Source organism: Rhamphochromis longiceps, linkage group LG5, assembly GCF_057381845.1.
Source record: "Rhamphochromis longiceps isolate RC_006_pf linkage group LG5, R_longiceps_female_GT1.1, whole genome shotgun sequence".
NCBI lineage: Eukaryota > Metazoa > Chordata > Actinopteri > Cichliformes > Cichlidae > Rhamphochromis > Rhamphochromis longiceps.
This window is the reverse complement of record NC_140561.1, coordinates 13,764,780-13,787,710: the sequence shown is the minus strand read 5'-3', so window position 1 is coordinate 13,787,710 and position 22,931 is coordinate 13,764,780. Positions and strand designations below refer to the sequence as shown.

Genomic DNA, 22,931 nt, shown 5'->3' with positions numbered 1-22,931 from the left:
TCATTCAGTTGCATATATAACTTAAGCTGACAGAGATCCGACTGGGATCAAAATGTTAAAGCTGTAAGTAACAATGCAATTTTTTCACAGGGAGTGATCCAGACCATGATGTTTAAAGCTCCCTATTTTAACTCTTTTTCACCTTTGGATGTGTATTAGAGGTAACTTTTGTCATATTCCACCCATGCTTCCTGAGCTAAATGACTGGTTCTGCATCAGAAGTTAGTGAAGATAATCTCTGGGCTACTCTTGGAAAAACCCGGAACCTCTTCCTGTGCTAAAACGTGTCACTAAGGGTACAGCGGAGGTTGTCTAATGTCATCTTTATGGGGTAAAGAGTCAACAGTTCAAAAAATCCTTATTCATCTTCTACTGGGCCGCTGTGCTGTCCATTTATTCTACCTTCAGTTCGATGTTTAGTTCAGATCTGTTCTAAGGCCGCCCTCTCTTTAAGCCAGCTTTCTCCCAATTGGGTGTCCCTCACAAATTTGACAGCATTTAAGGCTAGGTCACCTTTCACAATTAATGTGTTTTGATCATAGCTAACCCAATGTATTTTAAATATACGCACAGCTGTAGCTCAGGGGTGGAGAGAGTTCTCTACCAATCACAAGGTCGGTGGTTCAGCCTTGGATGCTCCAGTCTGGTTGTCTAAGGAATTTTACTTGGACCTCAAGTTGCTCTCCGGTGCATTCATCAGCAGTGTGTATGAATATATGTGTGAAAGAGTTAGATAAGTAAGCGTTTGTGTGAATAGGTTAATGAGGCATGTTTTACGGAGCACTTTGAGTGCTCAAAAACAGTAGAAAAGCACTATATAAGAGCTAGTCCATTTACCATTTAAAATTTTTATAGTTAGGTATATATGCTGACACAACAGCTTCCTTTCTACAGTTAAAAAGAAAAGAAAAAAAAATAACTTACTAGTTTATCACTAGATCTTCCCAGCTGTAAAAATCTACCTACTAGTTGGGATGCAGCCTGGTTTTCTGAAAGGACCGCCTTTGCGTGCCCACTCCAAAGAACCCAGTTTCCTCTGGTCAGCCACTTTACACCAGTAGAGCACACTGAGCAGGAAGTTTACAGCCACCACAGTCAACTCAAAGCATGCCTATCTTTGTTCAAGCAACCAAACAGTCTTTGTTCTGCGCAACAAAGGAGAAGCCTTAAAAACAGAGAGCACAGAGAGTGTCTCAGGACTGTTTGGTGCCATGATACAACTCAATACTGTGCAGAAAACAACTACAGTCTCCAGATCTCCACAGCCTCATCGTTCATTATTTCTGCTTTGTATTATGCAGCAAGCCATTCGAGGTCAGAACGCAGATGTATATCTGATTTGTGTTTTTCTTGGCCGACTGCAGCCTTATTAGCATGCTGTGGAACTTCTTGCAATTCCCTCTGTGGTGGAGATCAACTGTGTGTATGTATGTTGCACTGAAAAACCAATTTAATTTGTGTACACAGTATATATATACTGTATGTGTGTTGTATATGTTAATGCATTCCCAGATTTGCAGCTTTAAGTCAGTTATTGCCTTATGTTCTCTTAACTTTGTGTGGATTATGCATTCCAACTTTATCTCATTGTGTTTATGGGGCTCTCTAATACAAGCTGTCACTCCACATGAATCTTTGCTCTTAACCAGAACTCCCTACAAAATGGTCCTTACAGTGGAGCTGCTGTTATAATGGGAATAAAAACTCTGAAAGGGCCCATGAGAAATCACTTAACTTGTGTTGGCTCAGCATAATTCTGTAGTGGGTTCTGCTGATGACTGTGTGTCCGGTCCTCACAGCCTGTCGTTAACTCTGCCGTGTTAAAGATGAACTAGCACTTTGATGTAGTGATGCATAAAGGGCCATGGAAAACGCACCGTGCAGTGGTCGGGTCATAACTCAACTTGAAAGCAAACCATGTGTTAATTGTCCGTGAGTGTGTTTGCTGGATAGACGCACAGTGTATATAGGGAGGCATGCAATCATTCTTTTTCATGTAGTAAACACCGAATCGACCCACGCAGGCCTTCCAGCCCTCTTTGCAGCCTAAGCTAGAAGACTTTTATATCACTCATTAAAGGAAACAGTCTAAGAGGCCTTATACAACCTTTGGCATTTGGCAATCTGTGATTTGAGTTTGCAGAGCTTCCAAAAAAAAGAACATGTAGTGTGCTCAACTCCACTGATAAGATTCATCCTCTTACCCTTGTACAGTGAGACCAGTGTATTACCAGATGGTGTGTGTTCTTTAAAATCCAAACAGGTCAACGGAAAATGGGAAACCCTGAACCACCGAGAACTATGCATGCTTCAAAAAGCACTTGAATATCCAAACACAAGCAACAGTAGAGGGCGTCTCACCACAATATCACTGACCCAGAGTCAGCATTTGCCCCAGTGGAATCTGCTCACACTCTGTTGGACTGAATCAATACTGTGAACAAAGAAGCTTCAGACGGTCATCTCCTCTCCAACCCTGGCTTTGATGAATACAGTCAAACACACATACATGCACAGAAATTCCTTCGGTGACATATTGATCCGTTTCTCTGATGGAGTCCTTGGCCTCAGATGTGTGACACAGTGGCAGGGAACCCAAGGTTTTTATAATGGAGAACGGGGGCGGGAAACGCAGATTGCTCTTCTTTTCGAGCATCAGTCACACTCAGCTTCGTGAGTTATGGTTGGCGAGGCGACGGCATGTTGACACCATTTGCCACAAATCTGAAAACAGTCTGTTCACACAGCTTTGAGGGCATAAGACTGTGATGTCTAAAACTGGCCACAAGATGCCACTGTGGGACACAAACCTTAACTGATGATTTTCCCTGCTGAGACAGCATTTTATAATCAATGCTTATGTTTATGTTTGTAAAATCTTTTCATTTATAAATCGGATATAAAGTAATCTGTCTTTTTTCAAGACAAGTGGTGGGTTAATTCTTTTTAACAAGTGCAATGTAACCACAGTCTTCTGTAGCAACTACAGTATTTAAACGAAAGTCTTTTTTTGGCATATCCCACATTAGAAACCAAAGAAAGTTGTAGTTTTCACTTTATTTTTTTTCAATTGTTACCAATACATAAACTGTCCCAATTGATTTTCAAGAAAGCTGATGCACAATAGGATCAATAATTTATTGCCTGTCTATTTTACCTTCAGAAATCTGAGTTTCATGTCATATTTTTCTTATATATTCATATAAGACTAAGAGTTTGTGAAAGTCTAATCTATTTTTATTAAAGTTTAAAATATTCCAAAGGAAGCATCTTAAATTTCCCGTATTGCAGCGGCTGTTTTTGTTTACAATTTTAATTACGGTTATGCTTTCAAACCCTAACATACTTAACCAAAGAACGGGTTGCCAACCCAAAATTGCAACAACCCTGATGAACAACAAGAGTTTTACTTCTGCTAAGAAAGCTTTGTGATTGATATGTCCATCTTTTAGCTAGAAGTGATTCATTTTTTGAGTTTATCTGAAGCCTTGAGTTTAATTTTTATCATTGTGGATTATGGCAACATTGTACATTTTGGATCGTATCTTTACAAATACAAACAGTGTGTGTACTTGCAGTGCTGGCCTTGATTGTCTGAAGAAAATGTAAAAACTAATCTGCAGCTGGATATCCTTTTTTATCCAGGAATGCCATTCGTGGATAGTATGAGAGGAATCTTCAGCCTTGTTGGAAGTATGCTGCGCTTCTTTAATAATGTCAAGTTACCAGTCATAATATAATAATTGTACCAATTTAAATTACATGAGTCATTTCACAGAAGAATTAGTGGAAATGATTAACAAGTGTGGGATATGAGGATATTATTATTTGTTGCTCTCTAGGCCTGGATTTTATAACGGAAACCATAGCAACATTGTGCAGGTTATACGGTTACAAACACTGAGTCGTTGCAGCTCAACTCCTTATGAAAATGTGTGTAAGTAATTAATGTATTCAGCTAATCAGCCGAGTTCAGATAAGCAGCTTTTTTGACTTTTAATAAAACACCTGCATTAAAGATAAATTGCAGCTTAATAACTGCTCGTTAAAATGCATTTGATTTTTACAACATTTTTGCATTTTGTATGCATTTTCTAGAAGATATTGGGATTTTAGTGTTGTGCCTTTAAAATAAATATCCTTTTTTTCAAATGTTTAATTATTAAATACAACCTGATCTATGACAGACTAAGTTAGGTGGCAGTGCAAAATCTTTCACACTGCCAGAACATTGTGATTTCGTGTCCTCAGCTGCTTCTTCTAGCACTAAACCTGCTTCTCTTCAGCACTGTCTTTGAAGTGTCACAGGAGTGTTCTGGGAGTTTTCTGCCATCTCATCAGCAAAAAGGAAAACCAGCACTCATCCACTCAGAATAACAATAATGAAGCCACTTCAGCTGGATCCTCCACATCAGCCAGGTCAAACTGTAGAGCTCTTACTCCCTCTACTTATGTGGCCAACCGGTGTTGTTTTTTTCAGCCGAGGGACAAATTACACTCTGTGAGAGCTCATTTGAAGACATGACTGTAAATCAAGATTTTTTTTTCTTAAACAAAAACCCAACATCACCGAGACACCTAGTGGCCAGCTAGTGAAACGGTTTAGTGTCTATCAAGACCCTGAAATAGTTTATCACAACCTCATATAGCCTGAAGGAGCAGCAGCTGTTTGCAGGAGTTCTCATTAGGAATAACACGAGTTAGTCTTCAAACACCTGCCACCCCATTTAAACACGCCTGTCATAGCCTAATTACAAAAAAGCAGTCAGCCAGTAGGAGATCCAGATCATTTTAAATATTACAAATTCAAAACTTTGTGTCATATACAGTCCAAAAACGACTCCTAACCTAAAATACGTTTTTTTGAACTTTGGATTCCAGTGCTGTTCTTAGTGCATTGGTTTGATGTACAGTAAGTATTAGAATATTTGATTACAATGTAAAAATGTCAGCGGAAGAAATGTTTGCTTTTGCTGGAATATATTACAGCCCATTGTCCAAAAACAACTGGACCCTATACGAAAATTTACAAATTTTATAAACTCATGTTTTATTAAGGAGAACGTTAGAAAAAACATATGAAATGTTTAAACGTAGAAAATATCCCAGTTTACAAAAACATTAAACATCTTTGAATTTAATGGCAGTAATGTGATTCTCAACTTTTTTGAGATAAAGTCAGTAAAAAAAGAAAAAAGAGCAAGAAAAGTGAGCGGTACAAAAAAGAAACAGCTGGAGGGAAATTAGGTTAACAGGCAACAGGTCAATAACATGCTTGGTTGTAAAAAAAAAGAGCATCTTTGAGAGGCAGCATTTCTCAGAAGTGAAAATTGGCAGTGGTTCAAGAATCTGCAAAAAAAATTAATAAATAAAAATAAACATATCTTCAAATTTCAGAATAATGTTCTTCAATGTACAATTTCAAAGAATTTGAATATTTCATCATCTACATTACAAAATATCATGAAAAGATTATGAAAATCTGAAGAAATCTCTGTGCATGCAAAAAATCCACATTGGATACCCAATATGGAAATGTACCAAATGTCCCCAGGCGACCTCTGAGCATTGGCTCAGAAATCACTGTCCGTGAACATAATTTTCTATGCCATCCAAAACGCAGGTTAAAACTCAAAGATGCTATGATGTGAAAATGGTTCAGGAGAAAACCTCTGCAGTCAGTCAAATCCACACTCAATTAAAAAGCTTATTTTTGGTCCTCATAAACATAAAGCAACCATTTCGAATGACATGCAACTGAAATATATGAAATCAAAGATTAATTACATGGAAAATGTACATGTAATCAGATTACTTAAAGTCAACATTTAGGACATAAATGTAGAATTAGTTTTGGAAAATATGGATGCCCCATCCCTCCAACTGAAGAGGAGAATGACCATCTGGTCATCAAAATGACTATTTTTCCTTTTCCTTGTAAATCTTTTCCTTTTCCTACTCTTTTTTTTTTTGTGTGCCTGATCTAAAAACGTTGCAAATCACATTTTTGGCATCCAATTCATAAATGTGTTAACGTGTATTTTTAGGTACATTTTCCCAGGTTAAACATTTGATATGGTTTCGGTTTTCTATTGTAAATAAAATATGGGTTTTAGAGATTTAATTGCATTGCATTCGGTTTTCGGCAAATTTTTGAAAGCAATTTTCCTGCTACCCCGTAGTCTAGTGTCCTCCTCCACCTCTGGAGGTGTTCTGGGCATGTCCCACCAGAAGGAGGCCCAGGGTTGACCCAGGACACGCTGGTTATATCTCTCAGCTGGCCTAGGAAGACTGGGCAGAAACAGTTGCAGGTAAACAGTTTCATCACCAAACCGAATTACCAACTGTCATAAGATCTGAGTTGCTCATTTGTGGAACCAGGAAAACATTTTAAAACAGTCACAGAAGTATAAATTGTATGTACATGTGTTGCCTGAGCATTACAATAAAAAGATTTGGCATTATTTTTGGAAACAATTTTCCTGGCACCCCCGTAGTCTAGTGTCCTCCTCCACCTGGTTTCAGTCTCCACTCCTGACTCTCCTCTTCTGTCGTGTCCTACGTATGTGGTACTGTAACTAAGGCCAGAATTCTACTCTGCTTTGCTCACTTTCTCTCCAGTTACCTGAGTACCTTGTACTTGTGCTCGTCTTCTCCCTCCTTGAAATCCCAGTCTCACTCTGTCTCAGATACTTGCCAGTCTTGGAACTTGTGGGAAACTGGAAGCTTAGACTTTTTGCTGGAAGAGTGGAAATATATATATATATATATACATACATACATACCGGTACTTTTTCATTGCTAGATAGTGCCAATATTTATTTCTTCCATTTCCACCATACAATGATGCATAAAAATCACAAATCGGTGCATTAAAATTCACCAGATGGTGGAAAATTAAGTATCTGATGGTCAAAATTTCTTGAAAGACTGTAGGCCCTAATGTGTTTTCCTCCAAAGCTAAAGCCAAACCTACACTGCTGTTGCCAGGTGCTATTTATTAATGTATGAAGGTTACCAAAAAGAAGTATATTCAAGCATTGCAAATATACCATTTGGTATCATCTGCATGCCGAGTAATGGAATACAGGTGTTTGGTACTTGAATAAAGGGATTTAGCCTTGAGAAGTAGTCTCATCCAAAAGATGTTTAAGAACAAGCCCGGGTGTAGTTGTGAATTCAGTTCAGACACTTCACCCGTTGCCTACTGGTGGTGGTCAGAGGGCCCGGTGGCGCCAGTGTCCGGCAGCCTCGCCTCTGTCAGTGCGCCCCAGGGTGGCTGTGGTTACAATGTAGCTTGCCATCACCAGTGTGTGAATGGGTGGATGACTGGATATGTAAAGCGCTTTGGGGTCCTTAGGGACTAGTAAAGCGCTATATAAATACAGGCCATTTACCATTTACCATTTACCATATGAATTTGTATAACACTCAGAACTAATAAATCCAATGTAAAAGGCATTACTAGAACTTGTTCACCTCTATGTGTATGAATGAGAATAGTCTATCTCAGGTCTTTTTGTTTCCTCCTTTTCCAAATTCCTCACCCAGTTAGCAAAACTCTCAGTACTCCTTTTGTACGTTGCCAAAGTAACGCTCACTCCCTCTCTCCTCAGCTCCTTTGAAGCAACTTCAGAGCATCAATATTTAACCTGACATTGTCAAAACTAAAAAAAGAAATGATGCTGAAGGGAAGGCAGCGCTTTGAAGCATGTTTGCCTGTAGACCTGCGCCGAACATGACTGATTTCCTCTCCGAGTTTGTTGACAACACAGGCAGGCAGTGCGGATCATACAGTCGTAACACACACATTACAGTCATTACTGAGGAAGTGCTTGATTAAATAGCAACTAATGGGATTTGGTGTTAACCTGATGGATTGCTCACAATGGCACAAAACAGGAAGGCTACATCACATGCGTGACGGACTGTTCATGTGTCCTCCTTCTGCTGACAGGACAGGGCGGCCAATCTCACATGTAATACTGACAGAAGGACCAAGTTGCGTCCCGTGAGCTCATTGCAAAGTAAAACTCAAAGGTACCATGAACAGAAGTGGCAGATTTGACTCATACAAATGAGTGTGAATAGTGCGGCGCAGAGTAGAGGAGGAAATCTCGAATGAGTTTGCCGCTCGCTCTAGCTTCGCTCATTAAAGTTGAAAAATTAATGACCATCGACTATGTTGTCGTGCATATTCACCCCCCACAAACCAAGATGTTATATTACCTTTCAAACAAAATATTTCACAGTGAGCATCAGTAGCTGTGCACATCACCATTCAAATGCACTTCCCTGCACGTCAGCACTTTCAGAAGCACCAGACTTTCAGACTAGATACTGTGGCTCTGTTCAGAGTGCAAACATGTGGGCGTGAATGCATGTCAGCACCGCATCTGGATGAGGACATGAGTGAAGGTTACATGTAGGGCTACTGGTTCGAGCTTTGGTCTCGTGTGTGGTTTTAATCAGTATTGTCTAGTATTAATATTTCAGTATGCATTTCTCTTTTTTTTTCTACAGTTGTTCGGGGTCTATGACACACCCAGATGTGACCCCATAAACCTTTGAAAACAAATGCATAAGACATAATTCACGTGCATCTTTTGAATGAGAGAAATACATTTTCATGTGTGACAACTGATATCTGGAACATGAAGGTCCCAGACCTAATTTGACAAGGGCCAAATTGTGGGCAACGTTCTGCTAGGAAACGTTGGGTCCTGCCATCCACGTGGATGTTACTTTAACCCATCCCACCAACTTTATCTTAGCATTTTTGCAGACCATGTACACGCTTTTCATACTCCATATGCATACTGTGCATGCTCAAAATATGGTGTAGAAGAAAGTCTTCCTGAAGTAACCATGACCAAATGGCCTCACACAAAGTTTTTCAAATGAATCATTCAACAGTGCAACAGGAAAGCTGACATCTCCACATGCATTTCTTATGAAAGTATAACTATTTCATTGCCTCAGCTCAGAGCACCTTTCAGTGGGCCACTTCTCTTCTGAAAGGGAAGAAGACAATCTGAAAATTCTATTATTCTTTCCATGAGGTGTTAGCCATACCTCTGATCAGGGGAACTGCTTGCATTCAAGGGGACACAGACCTGAAAAAGACTTGACGCACGCTAACTGCACAAAGTGAGAGATTTATTTATTAGACACTCACGCATGGACACGTTTGAGCAAAGGAAAGCCAGAGGTGATGCCTCAAGGGAAGGCAAACGTTCAGTGTCTTGGCATTGCTGAAGGAAGGGTCATTCAGGGGACACGAACCCTCCACTTATGAAGTCACATATGGGACTTCAAGATCAAATCACAAGTGATATTTTGTCAACTTAAACAATCAAGACTTCCTCTAGATGAGCCCTGATTCTGATGCATGCCTCAGCTCTTGCGTGCTATTACTGGAGTCCACCGATCCTCTTTTTAAGAAAACAAACAAGTTTCAATATAATCACACGCCTCACCCACAGCAGCAACACTTGCACATAAATGAGTACTTACAGTGCTGTGAAAAAGTCTTTACATTTTGCTTTAATGGAGTCAGACTTTCTTGTACTTTTTAAAGCTGTCTTGAGCAACAGTTCTCCAGGCTTTCAAATCGTCTTTCAAAGTTTTTCTTTGGACATTGGTTGCTTTTACACTCATTTTCAGTCCAGTCTTCGGCCATTTTTCAGATGTAATTTCCTTTTTGTTGTTCATTAACCCTTTAAGACCTACCATAGAACCAAGGCCGCCAGAGCTTACTTTATATTTTTACATGCTGTAGTGCCATTTTAGGGAGCATTTCAAGTTGCTATACATCAATACAACTGTTATAGCCCACATTTTAATAATATGTATGCATTAAGTCCATAGTAACGACATAAATTGCAAAAAAGTGCAATAAACTACAAAAAAATTGAAAATCGTTTTTGATTTTTTTACATATATTTCTACTTGGAGAAATTTAAGAGGTTTATCCCTCAAAACTTTAAATACAAAAAAGTTGCAAAAAATAGTTTACAACAACAGGAAATTTATTTGGAGTGGCTTCATAGTTTTATTTTTGAGATACACCAATTTTTATATACTGCAGGAAAAACGAAAAAACAATCTTATGATGCAAATTTGCAAAGAAAACAGCATGTGCATCAAAATAAACTATTTTAAGCAGTGCAATTTGAGTTCTAAGCATCACAGAAACTATTCAGAAAAGCATAAAGTTAAACATGACTTATAAAAATACCAGTATAGGCTTTTAAGGGCTACAAGTAAAAAACTACATTTTCCGCGAAAATGACGTCACTTCCGGTTTCGGGCAGGTAATGGCGAACATGCGATCGTTTATGCTGACGTCTATTTCAATGTGGGAAGTGTTATGAACAGCTGATCGGATCGAAACATACTGAAAGTCATGCCTTTAAGAATTCGAATAGGAAAAAACAGCAAAGACCTGACACAGGACCTGAGAGACACACTCGGTGTATAAATGCTCAGTCAACAATCTCTTTATTCCATACAACACTTTGAGCATTACAAACGTCCAGACGGGAGATGTGGACAGGAGGGTGTCCGTCAGATCTCGAAGTGTCTAACCGTTTTGTAATTCTTATAGCTTCAGCCCCCTCCAAAGTCATAAAACCTAAACATCCACATTCTTTCTCTTTCAGTGAGCCTAAGTTATGACCTCGGCTTCCTGTGCAGTATGTTCTGTTCTTTCTAATCAGACAAATAAGGCCATGATTCTCTGAAAACAGTATTTCTTATAAATCAGCAGTATAATGCATCATAAAACAGTGTAATGATTTCACAATCTTTAATCCAAGGCATAATGTGGCCTGTAGCCGTATAATGATTCAACAATTCTTTGATTAGAAGTATAAGGTGGTATAAGATAGTATAATAATCTCACACAAGAAAACAGGACTGTTCAGGAAAAGGAAAAAAAACACCAATTATGTATAAACTAGCTCTACGCTGCTGATTATTTGACACAATGCTTGTGGATTTATTTTTTAACTGACTGATTACAGCTGGGACCAGGCTCCTCACACTTTGCTTTTGAATAGATAGCTTTAACTCTTTGAAAAAGATAAATAAATACAATTGTGAAACTTTTTCTTTCTTCTAAGTGAAATCATCTTGGTCCTCAGCACACAGCCAAAAATAACCCAGTGCTGTTGTTTTCGCTTCTCCCCCCAGCCTTCGTATGTGCACGTTTACAATTCTTGTCTGCTGTCAGCTTAAGGGAAGAGCCCGTTGCATTAGTGTTGCCATGGCAACAGGGCAGTAGAGGATCTCTAAGGTCAGAGCAAGAGCACCTGAAGCTTAGCTGATGGGAGAAAAGAGGCTGTCGGTGAACACTCATGTTGTTATTGGACATTTTATTACTGCTGCTTCCTCCTGCCTGACACTGACATGATAAATTGTCCCAAGACACGTGTTGTTAATCATTTCTGGGATAACACAAGAAATAAAACCAGGGGCTCTGCTCCTGCGTCAGATGATGGAGAGTGGAATAGGTCTTGATAAAGAGGGGGCAGAGATATTTAAAGAGAAGGGAGAAGAGATTTTCGGTGCTGGAAAGTGGATTGCATCCATTATTTAGGAATGGTTTCCTCTTCTGTGAGGGGACAGGGAAGAGAAATGTGTTTGCAGGATACAAACTCCAGCCCTCTGTATTCTGTAGAAATACTAAATAACACATGCTTCTCTAATAGGGAAAAATGTCGGCATCCAATGAAAACAATGCAAATCGTATAGCCTGCATTAAATATACTCAAATGGATATTTGCAACTTGGATTTTTGCACTTACTAAAAAGTGAGCCGAAGAATTTCCATGTAATGCTTCCACACTAGTGCACATCCCATAAATGTAGCTATGCAAAAACAGTTTCAGATCATTGCATCAAAAGGAGTGGAATGCATTGAGGCTCCCTTGAATTGCACAGAAACTGGGCCAGAAAAAAGCTCTGATATGTTACCGTTTGATCACGATGCTTTAACTCTGTTTCACATTTCCTCTTATGAGCTGCACAGATTGTGTCCACAGGGTAATCTTGAATGCAGATTTTTGAACATATGGCATTAAGTACCTTGGCATGTGCTGCAGGAAAAAGCAAACTTCATATGATGCAAGCTCAGAAAATCTTAAATTCTCCCCATATTTGTGTAAACATACAGTTAGCTCCATAACATTTCTTTTTCCTGGCTCATCTGTTTTTTTTCAACAGCAAAGTGGGCTTAAAAGCAAACGATCAATGCGACTGAAGTGCAGGCTTTCAGCTTGAGTTCAAGGGGCTTGCAAACAAACCGGAACGACAGCCATTTCAATAGTGAGCTCTAAAGCGATGGGACGATTGACTGACAAGGGGTTTCATAGACAGGTGAGGCCTGCTGCTGCCATTTCATTTCAGAGTTGATTCCAAGTCTTACATTTTGTAACTCTCAAAACGAGATTCAAAGTGAGGCTGACGCAAGAGACTGAATAAAGATAAATTTGAAGAAAAAAAAAAAGCAAAGAAAAAAAAAAGCCTAATATCGCAAAAATGGACGACACAGAAGACAACTGAAGCAGATGACTGCAAATTCTTTCCTCTGTAATGAAAATCATTCATAACTTTTAGAACACTCAGAGGCATATCACTGTAAAAGAGACGCCTTCGGAAATTGGAATACAGAGTTTCATCTAAAAACAAGCTTTGGACAGATGAAACCACATGATGGGAAATAGTGGGAGGAAAACAGTATGGAGAAGGAAAAAAAACATCATGATCTGAAACATATCACATTATCTGTCAAACAAGGTGGAGGCTGTGCGGGCATGTGTGCCTGCCAGTGGAGCTGGGTGACTAGTGTTTTTCCCTGACAGCAGCAAGTAGCAGGAGGAATTCTGAAGTTGCTCAGATTCATCCAAATGCTGTGAAAAAGAACAACAGACGTTGCTTCACATTTCAGATGGATAGTAATCCAAAGCATACTGCAAAAACAATCCAAGACTTTCTCAAGGCAAAGAAACGGGATATTATTCAACTGCCAAGTCTGCCTTGACTACAGCCACCTTCAGCCTGAGGGAGGAAACATTTGGTGACATCTATGAGTTTTAGACTTGAAGGATTTATCATTAAAAACAGATTTATTTCCTGTTTATTACCATAATCACCTTTGAGGTCTTTGAGAAGTTGGTGAAAATTCCTTTTTTCTTTTTGTAAATTAAAGCTGAAGTCGGTTCAAATGTTCAAATTAAATCCACTGTGGTGCAACACAAAAGGGTGTCATTGTCCTAATGTGTAGGGACAAAACTGTATGAGCATCTCATGCCTTAAATTAGAGTGTGAAGAAGGTAGATATGAGAGGTCATCCCGATTTCTTATCGCTGAATGTTAGGAAATGTTAAAGAGGTTAAAATGCACTTGTGTATCTTTCAGGGTTTTGTTTTTGTTTTTTATTGCCGTGGTGAAGTATATTGTGAATTGGTATTTACCGCTCACCCAGGGTGACTACTTGGTTTTTATCTAATCTCCACATTGTTTGTCCCAGCATCACCACCTTCCTTCTGCCGTCACCGTCCTGAAATAGACACGCAGCATCCCCGCTGTTTGTTCTGTATCAAATGACAAATCTCGCAACCACAAGAGTGGATGGAGGAGGAAGGGGAAGGACCGTAGAGGGCGATGGGAGAAAGAGGGCACTGAAAAGGCACAAATCAAAGTAAGCTGTGAAGAGGAGTGAAGGAACATTTTTAAGATCGTCCTTTTGGGCTTTGATGTTGGGGAAAGGACAGAAGCTCTTTGCTTTACTTTTCTTCAAAGGCTTTATCTATATGCATGCACTTTTGGCAGGGCTGAGATAACAATGTTAGTCTCCCCACTGTTTTGTTTTCTGCCTGGCAAAATGAGAGCTCAAAAAAAAAAAAAAAAAAAAAAAAAAAGCTGTTAGTGTACATCTTTCTTCCCATCCAATATCTGCATTTTTTTCATGTTACTTAAGCAGGTCAATCAATCCCAGAATGACTCCAATGGCAATAACAAAGGAGAAAAAAGATAAAACAACTGTTCATTTGTTGAATATATTATTTTATTTTAACATCATCATCATAGTTTAACTTTTTCATTTTCCCTTCCTTCATTTAAAATGATCACCTCTGAATGTACACATACTGCAAACTGTCAAAAATATACAAACAAATGCAGGCTTGTGCTATAGTCTGGTCAAATGTCTAAAAAACAGTGGCACTGGAAGGAGAGAGAGTACGAAGGCAAGAGAGAGAGAGACAGAGAGACAGAGCGAGAGAGAGAGAGAGAGAGAGAGAGACATTGAAACCGGTAAAGACATGCACAGCATCATTGTGAGCACCTGTTATGGTGACCCAGGTGCGCAGTACTTCCAAGGGATCTTTGTGGAAAAGTACATATATTTCATCATCTGACAGTGGGGCACACAAACTGCCCTCCACATATCAAACCCGAAACAAAAATGTTGTTTGTTAATGGAACTGTTGTTAGGCACATCATTGTTTTTTATGGTTTTATATTTTCTGGAAAAGTCTGAGTATCTGTAAATGTAGAATACTTTAACAAAACAAAGAAACAAAAAAAAAACAACAACCCCAAAACAAAATGAGAAAACAAAGAAAATCAAATATACAGTTTAAAAAAAAAAAAAAAAGAGGAAAAAAAAACAGCTTTCAAAACTACGACCTTGTTAGTAACTCAGTGTTGTTACAGTGTGTGTGTGTGTGTGTGTGTGTGTGTGTGTGTGTGTGTGTGTGTGTGTGTGTGTGTGTGTGTGTGTGTGTGTGTCAGCATGTCTACACAAGTTGGGTGCGTTTCTGTAGAACAAAGTGGTAGTGATGGTGAGTATTTGAGGTGTTTTGTGGATGGTTGCTGTGATCAGCTGACAGCTGTCCAATCAGATGCTCAGGTCTTTGGGATTCTCCTTGTAGGTCTTCTTGGGCTCAGGGAGCGTGGGCTTGGATGAGCGACTGGTGTTGGTCTTGTTCTTGACCGTGCTGTAGTATTGCGTCACTTGAGCCGCCACAAAATTGTCATCGTCCTCTTCATCCTCCGAGTCGTCCCTTCTGAAGCTCCTGATCGGGGATATGTCTCGTCCGAGACTGCGGGAGCGGTACCAAGGTTCAGGGGTGCTGTCTCGGCTGGGGTAGCGCTCATCCCTGTCAAACCTCTCAGTCGAACGACCCCTCAGCTGTGTGCTGTCAAACCTCTCAGTCGAACGACCCCTCAGCAGCGTGCTGTACTTCTTGTAAGCTGAATCTGAATCTGGAGTGCGTACTCTGGGCAGGGTGATGTCTCTCTGGTTGCGAGACGCCATGTCCTTCAGCAGGTTATCCCCCCCTCTGTAGGACCTGTCCAAGGTAGAGGCTTTCATCAGCAGGCTATCTTCTCCATAGAGGCGGTCTTCCCTGCGCAGTGGCGGTGTGACCTCCCTGTTTAAGCGGTCTAGGGCTGGGGACTCTCGCAAGATGCTGTCTTCCAGACGGAAGGTGGATTCAGGAGTTTTGATTGGCTCCTTTAATACAGGCTCATCCACAATAGGCTTCTCGGTGCTGCGGGTCTGTCTCTCTGGGGAGCGATACCGGCGGTAGGGGTCTGAGGATTGGGCCCGGCGTCTGGTGGGGGACTGCTGCCGAGTGCGGTAGGGGGACCGATGGCGATGAGGGGAACGATAAGGGGAACGGCGAGGAGAGCGGTAGGGTGAGCGACGGGGTGAGCGGTGGGGCGAGCGGTTGGGTGAACGGTGGCGGCGGTGGCGCCTGTCTGGAGAACGGCCTCGGCGCTGACCCCCATGTCGGTCGTCCAGGACGTTATCTGCACTGCGCGACCGGGTGTGCCCCTTATGAGGTGACCGATGGCGGCTGCGGTGGCGATGGCGGCCATCACTTTTCTTGTCATCTTTCTTCTTGGGAGTGTTCTTCCCTGTCGACTTTTTGCCCTTGTGTTTTCCCGTGCTGGTTTTCTTGCTGGGGGAGTGGTGGCGGTGGTTGGAATGTGTGTGCCTGCCAGTGCCGTGGGAGCGGCGGCCTGGCTCCTTCTTGCTGCGGGATGATTGTTGGGGTTCTGGTGGGTCGCTTGACTCTGATGGTGCACCGTTCGGGGGAAGAGTGTTCACTTCCGCAGCGTTTTGTACCCCTGAGGCTGGGTTGGCTGCGCTGATGTTGTTGGTGCTGTCGTCTGCAACACATTGGGACATACAAACGAGGGCAGGGGGATCAAACATGCATCGACACACTAAAAGCTTCTATCTGCTTTCACATTTATCATGCTGAGTCACTCAGACATGAAGCCGAGAACACTTTCAATGGAAGCCATTCTGATGTTAATACCAGCAAAGATGGCAAGTTGTTGGATGGCACAGCAGCAGCCAATGGTAAAACAGTGTAGCTTACACAGATTAAAAAAGGCAGTGACAGAGTTATGAAGCAGCCATTTCTTGAAGAAACCCACAACAAACCTGCTCCTTGGTCTAAAGGGGGAAGTCACCTCTGTGAAGCAGAACGCCGGCTTCTCTGGTGGCTGGACCGGATGCTGGTTACAGTCAGTGTAACTGCTGCTTCATACTGATGATGCTGCTAGATTTGACTCATTAGCCATGCTCTTTCATGTACTGTCAGGGCACGTTGTAAATCTTTAGAATAAATTAAATGGTCGTGATGAGATCCAGAGACTAGAAGTTGCTCTAAGTGCATTGCAGTTGCAGCGGGTGAAATTTAGCATTTTGCTAAGAAAAAACAAAACTGTATGGAGCGCTTCCTCTTGCTAAATCTTCAACAAAAGCTGCGACAACAATGCTTTGATCAATATGGCATTTTTAAGACAAAACTTTACAAGTGCTGAGATGGCAGAAGAACCATTCACTGTTCTAAATACTTCACATCGTCGGCCCTGAGATATAGTGAGTGGGAGTAAAACTCTGGCTCCTGTCAATTGAGTAAATAGTCTCCACCTGTAAATATACACTTTTTAACATTATAGCTTAGTTTGAAAATGTACTGCAAATGATTCTGGAGACCTTCAACAATGGATCATGGACAACTCGAGGAGAAGAGTTGACTCCCAAAGAGAACCACTGGTCTGAAAGTATCAAAACTAATTCCCAAAGATAAAATAATCTGCATTTTCACTTTTGACTTGTTTCCAACAGGTTGACTGCAACTAGGACATGAATGAAGTATCCAAAAGAACGGCTATGGCAGCGGTGACACTGGAGATGTAGTTGGGTGAATGGATTTGTATGCATGAAGCAGCGCACAGGCACGGTTGAACTGAAGCGACACCACGCACATCAGGACATAGAAGAAGAGAGAGAGGAAGACAGGAAGTGGGAGAGAGAGCCGAGATGAGAGGGGAGGACAGCTACAAACCGTGGTCTGATTTTGGAGGACAGAGGCCTCCCCCATCTTGTCATTTCTCATACATGCAGTGAGATGGGGAGCGACCATCCCTGAAGGAAGACAAGAGCCCAGCACAATACGAGAGGAAAGGGAAGATACACAGAAACAGAAAGGAAAGAAAAAAAGAAGAGCACAGTAGTTTAGAAAAATATGGAACCAACTAGAAGGAAGAAAAGGAGAATTATTCAGTGTTGATTCTTAATGAAAAAAAATGTGTTTATTTGATCATCGACCCATTCAGAATAAAGAGACAGTCCAGGAAGTTGCCCAAACCCAGTGAAGACCATCAGTTACAGAGTAAAGTCCCCTGGAAACAAGCGTGCACACATCGGACATAGGAGTTGCCACACCCACCCACAAACAAGCGCACACACACGCCTTAGACACGTTAATGAAGAAGCAGCAGAAAATCAAAAAAATGAAACAGTGAGACTGGTGCACAGACACACACACGCACGCACACACGCACGCACACACGCGCACACACACACACGCGCGCGCACACCAGCAAATTAAGCAGTTTTACAGTGCTGATAGAAATCAAAAGAAATACTGGCGAGACTGTCAAAGGTTGTGCCAACTAAAAAAAATAAAAATAAAAATAAAAATAAAGATTTTTAAAAAGTACAAACAATGATCCAAAATATACAAGTTCACATGATGTCACATCGGTGCAGGTTTTGACAGCACATTCTCAGCTCAAATAAACTTTACATTGATGAACTTTTCAAAACAGGCAAAATGTATCCAGTCAAAAAAAAGCAACAAAATGAAAAAGAAAACATTTAAAATGACTTGTGACTATCAAAACTAATCAATACGATTAGAAAAAAAGGAAAACAGAAAAGAAAGAAATGTTCCATAAATATTATGGAAAGTAGACAATAGAAGGGGGAAAAACAATTTACACTTTTGACATGTTCATGCAGCAATAAACTTTTATCCATTAATATGTGGCTTTGATTCATGGCTCTGTACACTGAACAAAAATACTTGTAAAAATGCCTCTTTTTTTTTTCTTTTTTTTTTTAAAATCATCACTATAAAAAGTTAATATAACTGGAACGAATCAACGTCTTTTTAAACGGGGATGGGTGGAGTCCCTATCTTCACAGCTTTTCCATAACACTGACAGTGGGTGCAAAAAAAAAGTCCATGGATGAGTGAGTAATGTCAAGCACAGTATAGTGAGATTTACTGAAAATGGCAAAGTGGGAAAAAAAAGTCTTAGACTGTCTTTTTCTTCGCAACACAGTTCTCACTTGGAAAGGAGTTCAGTAGCTTACATTCACCTTCAATAAATATCATAAATATGTTTGTCACATCCTATCCAAAGCTGTGAAAGGTCCCATTTTATCACGGGATGCCACGGATCAAGTTTTCTCTTCCTTTTAATGCTAAATTAGCATGTAATGAGAAATGAGAGACATCCATATTACTTCTCACCCACAAGAAACATTGATTTTCTTTCCTTTTTCTTTACTACTCAGGTCAAACCCTGTAAACAGTTTCCTTTTTTTTTTTTTTTCCATGTAGCACTGAAAATCAGACCCACCACCTTCCTGTTAAGTCCCAGCAGAGTGCTTTTGCTCAGTGCCCAGAAGGTGAAAAGTGACAGCGAGATGACATGACAAAACTGAGAGCAGGTGACAGCAGGAGGGGGTGAGAGCACCCACAGGAGCAGCCTCGACCCCCTCGCTCTCCCACGAAATCCCAAAAAAGCCCAGGAGTGACCGCCACCACAAAGAGACCAAAAGCGCGAAGCAACACCCCCCACCCCCCTGACTCCCCTCTCCCATCCCTGGTAGGTTTGCTCCAGGGAGGGGTGAAGGATCCTTGGGGAGGGGGAGCGATTTAGTTCCTTCACCTTCAACCCACCACCATCCGCTTGAGTGTCCCCTGGCTCAGGGTGTGAAGATGGGCGAGAAGGGAATGTTTTCGTAGATTGACCCACCATATTCAGGCACAGAGCCGTCACCCCTCTTGAGCACCAGATGGACTCGCCGGCCTCCATTCTTGATGAGCTCGATGGCTCGCGCGTGCTTCATGCCCTTGGTGCTCTCGCCGTTGATCTCCAAGATTTCGTCGCCGACCTAGTGGGAAGGAGACCAGGGGGGGACAAGAGTGACAGATGAAAATGGAAAAGAGAAGAGGTGAATCAGAGGGAAAGGTGAGAGACAGCAGGAGCCCAAATAAGGGGAGGAGACCGCAGAGCCACACGCGGTGCAAAAGAAAACAAGTGAGAGGAGGGAAGAAGGTACACAAGGAGAAAGATAAGGTTCAAAGGGAAACAATGACACGAAGGGAAGGGTGGAGGGGATGAGGAGGAGTTAATTATCAAATCTGCTGAATGGTAATCTGCACAATAAGAAAACAAGTATATATGGAGGGCAAACTGCATCAAAAAGCAGCAAGCGTGACACGGAGAGTCAGAGAGGGAGAACGACAGAGAAAAAACGAGAACTAGAAGAAACATTTTTGCTTCCTGATTCTTTGAATCCACTCCTCAGGTTATCTGTCAGTGCTGACTGCGTTAAGGGAATACTTCTCTGGCAGAATACGGATCTCTCGCTGACACCTCTCCCTGCCTCACAGAGCTGTGACTATTAATATCTCTGCTAACAAGGTGCACAAACACCAACGGCCGGGTCCATATATGCATATACTAATGTGCTAACGAATGTGCGCACACACACACACACACACACGCTCCCACACACTCCCTAACTGCAGCATATTAATATATATGAAAAACTATATCTCAGATTCTAACAGTGTCTGCCAACAGGCTCCCTCCGTGCAAACGCACAGTGAGAGAATAAATAAAAACACCTCACACTTCATCAAGCACTCCGGGGAAAGTGCTATTATTTATGTACAATTAATCAGATGGAAAGGTTAAATATTGCAGTTTCATCACAGCTTTTGTGGCATGTATGAATGCCACTTTACGAGCTTGTCGTGAAACATAAATTAAAATGTGCATATTCTGTTTGCGTGTCTTCATATTACAATCAGTGAACCGTCTGCATGGCGGAGCCCGGAGGTGACTGTTTGCGAGTCAGTGAAGCATGGCTTGCAGTAATTGGGGGTACATTATGCAAAAGCTATTATACTAATAAATAATATTATTGCGATGGCTGTAAGGTCTACAAGGCTGCCATCAACCCCCCCCCCCCTCCTGCCCCCAGCTAATCAATAAAGTCAACTGGCTTGTGCTGCACCTGAAGGCAAGGATTTATAAAATTATAATTGGTATTTATAACAACGGTTACAATCAGCAGTCGTTTTTCAGATATGCTGTTATGTGCACCCCCGACAAAAGATAATTTTATAGCGTTCAGGCAAGCTGACAGATTAAGGAATGAGAAAATTTGACAAATAGTTAAATTAAACATTCATTTTAAAAACACTCTGGATTACTAAGGAAAAAAAACCCCGGAAAGAGACGTAATTTTTCTTAGCTAAATTGCAGAGCTAATGTCTCGCACAGCTCCACCAAAAATAATGAAGTCCGAACATTTCTCATTAACATTACAATTATTCCACTAGAACGCTTTTTTCAGATGATTTCAAACTATGCTGACAAATGCCAAGACGACTATATTACAGAAAATTAACTAAAACAACCGAGGGAACTGTCCGCCGTTATTTCCAGACAATCTGTTGGCTGTTTCCAAAGAAAGCAGGCTGTTAAAAAATAAAACTTATTTGGAGGTATTCTAGCTACTGAGGGAATATTGGCATCCCTGTTGACACAGCTGCATATAACCTTAAATTGATAAAATTACATCACAGTTTTCCATAATTAAGTATAATATTAAAGGGGTACAAGCAGTGGTTACATTTCAATAGGCCGTCCAACATTTCCTGTAAAACAGCTCCATGTTATGTGGCTGCAAAAAAGGCTGTCTGTCATAAATTTGTATGGTCTAAATATGAGCACAGACGACGAGATTGCAGTGTTACTTGGGTAAGTGCTGTTTTTCCAGCACTAGTTCTTATGATGGTCAAACTAAACTTCAGTGTTTGGTGGCGTGACCCTTTCAAGACCCCGAGAAAACAACCTCTGAGCTTCTGCGTTTCCCATTTGTGTGTCCATACCATCATCTTTCCGTTGCGAACAGCTGCTCCGTCCTCGGCTAACCTCAGCACGTACAGGTCCATGTTGTACTCGCGGCCTCCTCGCAGGCTGAAGCCGAAGCCTTTGTTGTCTCGCTCCAGGTCCACGGAGTAGAACTCAGAATCCTGATGGAGTCAGACGCCATGTGTGGAGGGAGAGAGAGTAAGAGGAGAAAGGAGATGTTTGCATCAAAGTCACCTTTGTGATTCAGGTTTCAAGTGTGCGCATGTGTCTGCGTTTGTGCGTGCTTGTGTGTGCGTGTCTCCTTTGAAGGGGGATCCTATTTCAGAGGCAAGGGACAATTGCCACCTTCAGGCAAGTCTCACCTTAACAGTTGTGCTACGCTTTTCCCCTTCGTGTGTGTGCGGGTGTGTGCGTGCGTGCGTGTGATTGCGTGTGGACATGCATATGCTCAGGTGTAAGGACGCTGAATTATTGATGCTGTGGGCCCTGGCCTGAAAAAGTAGAGAGGGCGCAGACGAAGAGAGAGGAGGAGGTCTGGGAACCACACAAGGACGGGCAGACAGCCTCAGCAGCTCCTGTCTTTACGCCCTCCTAATCTCCTCTGCTGGAGGATCAATGCTATCTGTGAAAGCCATCTCCACACCAGCAGATTAATTCAGCGGTGAACAGAGTGGACTGAGGGGCTACTTTGAAAGCAAACAGGCTTTCCTTAATATGCACACTCAGATAACGCCAGCAGGTCGGCGTAAAGAGATAAATAAATAAAAATGCACTTGGTTTGTCCTTGGGAAGGTAAGTGGGTATATTAGTTGATAGATGGAGGGACAGGGGAGGGGATGAATGACTGTTTAGATATCGCGAAACAGCTGAATGGATGTATGAAGAGACAAATTTAGATTAGATGTGGGTAGAAAAGTTGATGGAGTGTAGAGGACTGGCGTGTTTTGATGGAGACATGAAATGGATGGGTGTCCGCATGACTGATGTAACTGCTAAGACTGCGGCGCCTCTCTTCCTCACCTGAGTGCTTGGGGGTTGCTGCGTGGGGGGCTGGGGAGGGGCGGCTTGCGGGGCAAATGACTCCTGTTTTGGTTTAGTGTTGGTCCTGAAACAGAAAAGGCGTGACATATGAGGCCTAAGCAAGGGGTCGCTCCAAAAGACATTTCATTATTAGGCAAGTCTGTTTTCTGCCGTGCTCCTCACCTGGCCTCCGGTGCGGCCTGTTGCTGAGCGGTGTGAGTAGTGGTTATAGTGGCGATCTTCTCTGCATTCGTCAACAGAGATGCGTTCGATGACTCTGCGGAGGGCGGAAGAAGAGCAAGTATATCGTCACATGAGATAACACACAAAACAAAAACAAAGAACGAGAATGATTGTGTTTTTCAACCAATGAGGAGACGGGGGAAAAGGCTTGTAATTGAATATGCTGTCATTTTGTA

The 22,931-nt window shown here is 41.6% G+C and overlaps 1 protein-coding gene across 32 annotated transcripts in view; it reads right to left on the bottom strand.

Moving 5' to 3' along the window:
* Nucleotides 1-14,552: 14,552 nt before the first annotated feature.
* Nucleotides 14,553-22,931, bottom strand: part of magi1b (membrane associated guanylate kinase, WW and PDZ domain containing 1b) — a 149,042-nt gene continuing 140,663 nt past the window's right edge. For 29 of the 32 annotated variants that reach the window (XM_085405942.1, XM_085405948.1, XM_085405944.1 and 26 more), the window contains 5 exons: nt 22,696-22,789; nt 22,513-22,597; nt 21,510-21,653; nt 19,360-19,498; nt 14,553-16,185 (listed from right to left, as the gene is read on the bottom strand). In XM_085405942.1, the coding sequence (XP_085262068.1) occupies nt 14,906-16,185; nt 19,360-19,498; nt 21,510-21,653; nt 22,513-22,597; nt 22,696-22,789 (1,742 nt within the window). In that variant the 3' untranslated portion in view covers nt 14,553-14,905. Of the gene's footprint in view, nt 16,186-17,596; nt 19,499-21,509; nt 21,654-22,512; nt 22,598-22,695; nt 22,790-22,931 lie in introns of those variants that run through there. The other 3 variants (XM_085405949.1, XM_085405973.1, XM_085405974.1) reach the window with 2 other exon arrangements.